The sequence below is a fragment of the Daucus carota genome, chromosome 4, assembly GCF_001625215.2.
Source record: "Daucus carota subsp. sativus chromosome 4, DH1 v3.0, whole genome shotgun sequence".
NCBI classification, from domain to species: domain Eukaryota; kingdom Viridiplantae; phylum Streptophyta; class Magnoliopsida; order Apiales; family Apiaceae; genus Daucus; species Daucus carota.
The window spans coordinates 20,075,146-20,084,267 of NC_030384.2; the positions used below are offsets into that span (position 1 = coordinate 20,075,146).

General features: G+C 38.9%; 1 protein-coding gene across 1 annotated transcript; it reads right to left on the minus strand.

Moving 5' to 3' along the window:
- Positions 1-6,831: 6,831 nt before the first annotated feature.
- LOC135152235 (uncharacterized) lies at positions 6,832-8,777 on the minus strand. Its single transcript, XM_064092082.1, has 3 exons — positions 8,717-8,777; positions 7,495-7,646; positions 6,832-7,407 (listed from the first exon to the last, which is right to left on the minus strand). The coding sequence occupies exons 1-3, from the start codon at positions 8,775-8,777 to the stop codon at positions 6,832-6,834; spliced, it is 789 nt and encodes a 262-aa protein (XP_063948152.1).
- Between the last annotated feature and the right edge of the window lie 345 nt (positions 8,778-9,122).

The window sequence follows — 9,122 nt, forward strand, 5'->3', positions numbered from 1 at the left end:
GTCCCCCAGCGATCGGGCCTTCAAACGGATCAAGAATAGGCAATTTGGGCTTTTTCTCCCGTTAGAGTGGGGTGGAGACCCCGTCTGTGGGGTGGAGACCCCATCAGTGGGGTGGAGACCCCGTCTGGGCAGAGCTTTTTCCTGTTGAAATGGGGTGGAGACCCCATCAGTGGGGTGGAGACCCCATTTGGTCAGGCCCGAATTCTTTTGGAACCTCCTTTCCCTTTTCTCCTTCCTCGCTCGCTCGATCCCTACGCCGTTTCTTTCACCTTTTAGCCTTGAATCCACCCTTTATCCTCCTAGGAAACCTACACAACACCACAAGAAACACATCAAAAACACCACATACTTGAGGCCAAATCATCAATTTAAGTCGAAACGAAGGCATTCCAAGTAGATATAAAATCCAATTATCACACCCCCAAACTTAAACAGATGCTTGTCCTCAAGTATAGACGCACACACAACTACTAATGTAATGCATGAATGCAACTATATGCCTATGTCTACTCGAATCATGAAGTGTCATCCGTGTTAACATAGAATCCTCAGAATATGCAACATTCTTGGTATTCATCTCTTTCACATATTAGCCATGTTCTATTCCACTACAAGTGTGAAGTGGGGAAAAATCTCAAATTGGTCACTGAAGTGAGCATGTAGTATCAAAATTTACATCGCACTCAACGGGGTCTCATCCGTACCACTTTAGTAACGGATAATGACAACCCCGTTAGTTTGACTGTTTGACTCAACGGGATGTTGACGTGGCCGACGTAGACGTGGACAAAGTTGCTGAGTGGCATTACGTGGCGTGTGACTCAGATTGCAACGGTCACATGTGAGTAAATAAAACAAAAATAAAATAAAAACAATACTTTGCGATTAAAGAATAAAAACAGATCAAAACCCATCTAAACCATTAAACGAAGGCCGACACATTTCAAATTGGGGATTAAAGCGATAAACCCTAATTTGCGATTGCTGGAGTAATTCAATTCGTTCGAGTTCGGAGTTGGTTGAAATCGTCTCCCACTTAAGAGGTATGTTTAATCAAACCCTAATATCAGTTGTTTGAAGTGCGATTGTTGTGTTAACTGGGTATTTTATGTGCGATTTACATGTGTAGATTAGTATGTAATGTTCTTTTTGTTATGAAACTGTGTTTCGTACTTAGTTGTTCGATTTATTTCCATGTTACAGTATGAATTCGAAGGTGTCTGTTTACATACACCACCATGGTGATTTCACACCTCAACCCCATGTCAAGTATGTTGGTGGTGAAGTAGATGTTGTAGATGATTTCGACACTGACTTCCTGTCTTTTAGAGATTTGGATGAGTTTGCTGCTGACTATAAGAATTACCCCAATGATTTAGTTTATTTTAAAAATGATGGTCAAACATTTAAAAGTGGCTTAAGGTTGTTGTTTGATGATAACACAGTGAGAGAGATGGTAGAGATTAGTAGGCCTTTAGGTCGAATTGATCTTTACGTAGATCATTATGAACTAGATGAGGTGATTGATGAGGCTGATGAAAATGAGGGTGGAGAGGATGGATTGAGTGATGACAGTGATCCTAGTGATCCTGAATATGACATGGAAACAGAGAGTGATGAGTCTGATGAGGATAGTTTGTATGATGAATTTGGAGAGAGTGATGATGAACTAAAAAATAACAGAGAGAATTCTAAAAAATTTAAAGAGACTTTAAATGTCAAAGAGAGTGCTGGTAGAGTAAACAATCCTCGCAATATGAGTGATGAGTCTGAGTTTGCCTCTGATGAACTAGGATCGGAATCATCTTCTAGTGAAGATGAGAATGCTAGGATTGGCTATGTTGGGCCTCCAAACCCCAAGAAGAGGAAGAAAAGTAGAACAAGTGTTAGCTATGGACCAAAAGAAGATATAATAAGATGGCAGGTTGGGATGAAGTTTGGGTCTATGGGAGAGTTCAGAGATGCTGTTAGGCAATATGGAATTCAGGATAGAAGGGGAATTCAATTTGTCACTAGTGATGCTAGGAGGTGTCAAGTATGTTGTGAGGCTGATTGCAAGTTTTACATATGGTGTAGCAAAGACAAAGATAGTGAGAACTGTACCATCAAAACCTTGGTGAATGAACACAATTGCACTAAACCCTATGCTAACAGGCTTGCTAGTGTGAAATATCTTACTGAGATATTTGGTGAGAGGGTTAGGAGAAATCCACAGTGGAAAGTGAAAGAAATGGCAGAGGCAATTAAACAGGAACTGGAAATACAGGTTCCAAGGAATAAGATTTTGAGGGTTAGAAAGGCCTCCTTAGAAGGTGTGCATGAATCTTTAAAAGAGCAGTATTCAAGGCTGAGGGATTTGGGACATGAAATTTTACAAAGTAATCCTAAGAACACAGTGCAGATTAGGACATCTAGACTTAATGAGGGTGATCCTAATAAGTTCAAGAGGATATATATATGTTATCATGCATTAAGGGAAGGGTGGAAGGCTGGATGTAGACCTGTGCTTGGGTTTGATGGTTGTTTTTTGAAGACAATTTGTAGAGGGCAATTACTTTCAGCTGTAGGCAGGGATGGTAATAATCAGATGTATCCAATAGCCTATGCAGTTGTTGAGAGTGAAAATACAGATAGTTGGAGATGGTTTACAGAGATATTGGCTGAAGATCTGGGACTTGGAGATGGCACTGGGTACACCATCATCTCTGATCAACAAAAGGGACTTGAGAATGCCTTAAAAGAATTGTTACCATCAGTGGAGCACAGGTTCTGTGCTAGGCATCTATATAGCAACTTCAGGAAGAGGTATGAGTAAATAGGTTTCTTGCCATCTTTGCTTTGCTGTTTGTTTTAATTCAGATGCTTGTTTGTAATGTTGTGCTTAATTTCATTGCAGGTTCTCATCTTTGCTTCTTAAGAGAGCATTCTGGAATGCTTGCATGTCCACCTACATTGCAGCACATACAAGGGCTATGAAAGAGCTGCTAAAGCTTTCTAAACCTGCACATGAACAACTTTCTAAGCTAGCTCCTAAGGTCTGGACTAAGGCACACTTCTCAACTCACAGCAAGGCTGATAATGTTGAGAACAATATGAGTGAATGTTTTAATAGCTGGATAATAAATGAAAGGTATGACTGTCTAAATTTGTGTTCAAATTTTGTAGTTTTATTTCACTATTGTGTAATGTATTTCCTGTAAATGTGTAGGTATATGTCCTTGATCAATATGATGCAGGAAATACACTTCAAACTTTTGACCAGGATAAGGGTCAACAGAGATGCCATGATTAGGTATGACTCTCAGCTGTGTCCTTAAATAAAGAAGAAACTAGATGTGCTTGTTACTAAATCAAGAGACTGGAGAGCTAGCTGGAATGGTTCAAATGCATACTCTGTTAAAATGGGAACAAGAGCTGTTACAGTAGATCTAGATGCAAGGACTTGTGATTGCAGGGTATATGACTTGACTGGTATACCCTGTGAACATGCCATAGCTGCTATCCATGACCAAAGGCACCATCCTGTAGACTATGTCTCTAAGTTCTACAAGAAGGAGAAATTTCTGGCATCTTACAGCTTCCCCTTTGAAGCCTTGAAGGCTGAAGAATTTTGGGAAATACACTCCACTGATGAGCTACTTCCACCAGATCTTCCTCAGAAACTAAGAAGGAGATCAAAGAGAATGAGGAGAAAGGAAAGTTGGGAGGGTGGTAATAGGTCACAACCATCCCAAACAGGGCCTATTCTTCAAAGGTATAGCAATAAGAGGATCATGCACTGCAGTCTGTGTGGCCAGGAAACACATAGGAAATCAAATTGTCCAACCAAAAATGGGGTGCCTGATGAAGACACACTCATAAGGGAGATTGAGCAAGGTCAAAGTTCAGTGCCTCCATCTTCAGCTGAGAACTCTGCAAAAGGAGTGAAGAAGAAGAAGAGTACTGAGGAGTTGAGAAGAAAGGCACTTCAAAAAAGGAAACAAGTCAAAAATGTTGTGGAGGCAAATGAAGTACCAATAGAAGCTGAAGGTCAGGTGCCAGTGGAGAAGACAAAGCATGTGAAGAGGCATAAGCATGTGAAGGTCAGGTGCCAGTGTTGGAACCTTTATGTTCCAACACTTTTATGTTCTATTGTGTCTGCAATTCGATTTACTAATGAATCTACAGGGGGGCTGTGTTTGTTATACTTGAATTGCATTCATCAAAATATTCATTCATTACAAACATCACAGTTGCATTCATTCATTACATTTATCACATTCATCTACCACATTGATTTGCTCCACCTACTTGCCATCAACAACATCTCCTACATCTACTATAACATTAACACCACTGCAAGCATTACAACACAAAGAACCACACAAAACTTCAACTGTGTCTTCAACCTATTATTCTCCAAAATCAGTCCACGCACATCTTCTTTCAAAGTCTTCTTTTTTTCACCATTTTCTGCAAGGTTTTCCTCCAGAAGCTTCAATTTTTCTTCCAAATAAATTCTTCTGTGATTTAAATGAGTAATCACATCAAATGCTCTTCTACTGAAATCTTGATCAAACCATTCGAAAAAATTGCATCTATCACCAACATCCTTAAAAATAATAACAAAATCAAGCACCATTCAACAAATAATTTCGAACTGTAAATTAAAAACTTTACCTTTATGTTCTTCATTGTACCACATGTATAGAAGCGTCTTCCTGGGTTATTATGCGTCCATGAGGTATTAACCCAAGCTCGTTTACCACACCAACAACATTTTTGCTCCAGGCTCTTAGTCGATTCCACGGAAGAAGTGCTCATAATTATTATAAGATGAAAGAAGATGCAAATGAAAGAAGAAGTAGTGGATTAAAGTGATAAAAGGCAAGTCAGATGTATACATACATATATATAGAGACTGGGAAAGAGAAGAGAAGAGGGGAGAGGGATATTTAATTGTTTTCTAACGGTACAATCCATGTAGATGCCACTCTGTCGAACAAACATCGGCCACGTCAACATCCCGTTAAGTCCAACAGTCAAACTAACGGGGTTGTCATTATCCGTTACTAAAGTGGTACGGATGACACCCCGTTGAGTGCGACGTAAATTTTGATACTACATGCTCACTTCAGTGACCAATTTGAGATTTTTCCCGTGTGAAGTGCATCGTGTGTGCTAGCATGCTCTGTAGTGAAACAAAACAAAGACTAGCAAACTTCAACAGAGTCCTCACTATGAGTCGTTAATCAGAATCAGGTTTAAACACTTCTTTACTAAAGAGTCAACTACAATTTAGGGTCACTAAAGAATTCCTATGCCTTTCCTATTTTTTTCTTCTTTTTTCTTCTTTTTCTTGCTAAGTCTAAGGTTGGGACGCTTCTCATTCTAAGTGAGTCACGACCACCATTCGACTTCGCTTATTCTTTTCTTTTTTTTCTTTTTTTTTAATCAAGTATTTCTCTAGTAATCAAGGGTTGTGAAAAGTCACCAAGAAAATGCTAATTCTAATACATTTGCACTTAATACCAGCACAAGTACATGGATCGTCCCTTTCACATGACATTGCATTTTACCCATTGATCTCAAAGGAGTACCTGATAATTTTTATTCTTTTTTTTTTCTCTTTTTTTTCTTTTTTTTAGAAAGGCATATTCATCCCTTAACTCCCCCAAACTTAAGATTTACAAACTCTAAGTTCAAAAAGAGAATAATCCAAACTCTACGCCCGACTCAACGCGAGGACTCGAGAAATAAGTTAGTCTAAGTCTTATCTCTAGAGCATAAGTGTAATTACAATTTCCACACAAGCAGTTTCCAAGTAACAAGGTATAACATATGATAAAGACTACTAGCCAAGAAATTATGCACATAAACTCATCATAGGACATGAACTTGGAAAACAACTTCAAGATTCATGCAAATGCAACTATATGAAACTACTAACACATCCTAAACAGAAGCATATATATAAAAACACGTACTACTATGCAAACTATATGAGATTATACTAAACTATATGCATCATGCAACCTATATGAACACACACTACTACTAATCCTTAGATAACCACCCCCAAACTTAAAATATGCAATGTCCTCATTGAAGGTGATAATAAGGATAGACACATACCTAGATGTCGGGAGGATCACCCTCCTCGGGTGGAGGATCAGGTGGTGAATATACCATTCCATCTCCAAACACTGGCCAATCAACCTCAACACCAATGGCTCGAAAAGCACTCCCAATAGCCTGAGTCAAATCCTTTGCAAAACGGCGGTGAATGTCATGCATGTCATCTATGCGTCGTGACAACCTTCTAAATTGCACATCACTTAAGAGATCCGGTGGTAGTTTGAGTTCGAGATTGGGAGCTTCTTCAATAGATGGTTTAAGATGCTCCTGAAAATTTTTAAACTCTGCTAATCCACGAGACTCGAATGGCATATCGAACCTCCTTTTCCATGGGGATGCATTCAAGAACTGAAGTTTCTTTGCTTCCTCTTCATCTCTGAATTCAGCTTCACCTGTCAGAACCCTTTCCAAGATGTCAGTTTTCAGCCTTTGGTCAATTTCCGAATGAAATGCAGCTTCTATTAGCTCCACCTTAAAGCATACTTCTTCGTCAGTTGGAAATTTTATTGCGTTAAACACTTTAAAAGTGACACTCTGATCTTGAACTCTCATTGTAAGCTCTCCTTTTTGCACATCGATCAAAGTTTGGCCTGTAGCTAAGAATGGCCTTCCCAAGATAATGGGAATCTTCTTATCCTCCTCAAAGTCTAGGACGACAAAATCAACAGGGAAGATAAGCTTATCCACTTTAACTAAGACATCTTCCATTATACCTCATGGATAAGTGATGGACCGATCAGCTAGTTGTAAGTACATGTTTGTAGGTTTCGGCTCCGGCAGACCAAGTTTCTTGAAGACAGACAACGGCATCAGATTGATGCTAGCTCCCAAGTCACACAAACACTTGTCGAAGGACAATTTCCCAATAGTACACGGGATTGTGAAACTTCCCGGATCTTTCAACTTCGGAGGCAATTTCTGCTGTAACACCGCACTGCACTCCTCGGTCAAAGCTACAGTCTCCAACTCCTCAAGCTTGAGTTTCCGAGAAAGAATACTTTTCATGAATTTAGCATAACTCGGCATTTGTTCTAGAGCCTCCTCAAAAGGTATGTTGATCTGTAATTTCTTGAAAACCTCTAGAAATTTTGCGAATTGTTTGTCGAGCTTATGCTTCTGAAGTCTCTTCGGGAAAGGAGGAGGTGAATATATTTGCTTGACCCCATTATCAGCTTTAGGACTAGATTTCTCGGCTGATTCATTGCTTGCTTCCTCGTTGATTTCATTCTTGTCAGTACCAACAACAGTTTTTTCACTATCAGACTTGGATGAGAGCACGGGTGTTTCAACCTATTGATCACTCTCTTCCTTGTTTCGCTCTATTGCTGATTCTTTTTCCTTCGTAACCTTTCCGGACCTCAAGGTGACAGCCTGTACCTGTTCTTTCACTTCTTTCTTACCCGGATTGGCCTCGGTATCACTAGGAAGAGTTCTTTGTAGTCTGTTGATCAACGCGTTAGCAATCTGCCCAATCTGGTTCTCCAAAGTTTGGATTGACACCGCTTGGCTTTTGTTAGGAATATGTGATGCTTGATGATACAAGGTATTTTATTCTTACTTAGAACAAAATTGCATGTAGCTGATCAATTGGTAGCATGCTAAGACAGTATCAATTGATCAGATTGACCCATCAACGGCTGATGAGGTATTGTAACAAAGCTGGAGCATTTTAGCAGTTGATGTAAAATAATGTGTACTTTTAGATTAGCAGTTGATCTATCAATGGATGTTTAGATAGGTGACATAATTGTAAATATGAGAAGTCATGTAATCTATTCAAGTGAAGTGAAGATCGATCGGTAATTTAAAGTATCAATGGCTATTTGGAAAGAAGATTATCAACCGCTACATCAACATCATCATTATCCCATAACTCAAAGAAGACTATCAACTGCTATTTCAGTGTATCATCAATTGATGATATTAGCAATTGATTATCAGCAATTGACAGCTGCAAGTCAGGGAAAAGACAAAGTCCACATGGGTTGATGTGACAGATGCTGCACCAGCTTTGGAAGCTAAACCAAAAGGAGTTTAGTCAAATATTGAGAACCTCGAAGCCTACCATTTCTGGCAAAGCAACAAGAATTTCAAGCTGCCAAATGCAGTATCAAGTCCAAGAAATTCTATATTTGTACCAGCTAGAAAGTGTGTAGTAAGATACTTTTACATACTAGTTTTGTTTGTAGTAGTATATATTCACTTTGTAATTTCACATTTCAAAGTATCAAACACCAAGAACTGAAGAGCAAAGTATTAGAAAAAGTTAGCAAGAAATTGTAAGCTTCTGCTCTTCATTCTTTGTAAGCAGCCAAGTATTTTTACTTGGAAGGTTCTTGATATAAAAATCTCTCAGGTGGATCAAACAATCCACCTGAAATTTTTAAGATCCTTGTTCTTTAAATTTCTGTTTTAGCTTTTATATTCTCTTGTATTTTGAATATGATCTGCTGTGCAAAAAGATATTGAAATTTTTGTAGATTGTAATTAACCCCCCCTTCTACAATCTAACTTATTGTTTGAATTGTCTGAATAACAATTGGTATCAAAGCGAGGTTTCTAACATACAAGAAGTTTTCAGATCCTAAAGATAATCAACAATGGGAAGAAGAGATGAAGGAGTCAAGATTCCAATGCTGGTCAAAGAACACTACTTTCATTGGAAAGTGAAAATGAGGATGCATCTTCTCTCCTTGGATCCTAGCTACATCAACTGTATTGAGAAAGGACCACATGTTCCAGTTAAGATCAACACTGCCCTGAGACTAGATGGAAGTGAAGCTGAAGATGTTGAAGTGCCTAAAAATCCTTCTGAGTTCACTGAGGAAGATGAGAAAGAAGTGCACAAGGATAACAAGGCTATGAACATTCTGTTCAATGGTATTGATGATGACATGTTTGATAGTGTTATCAACTGTCCAACTGCAAAGGAAGTATGGGATACCATTCAAACCTTATGTGAAGGCACTGATCAAGTTAGGGAAAACAAGATGCAGCTGTTTGTT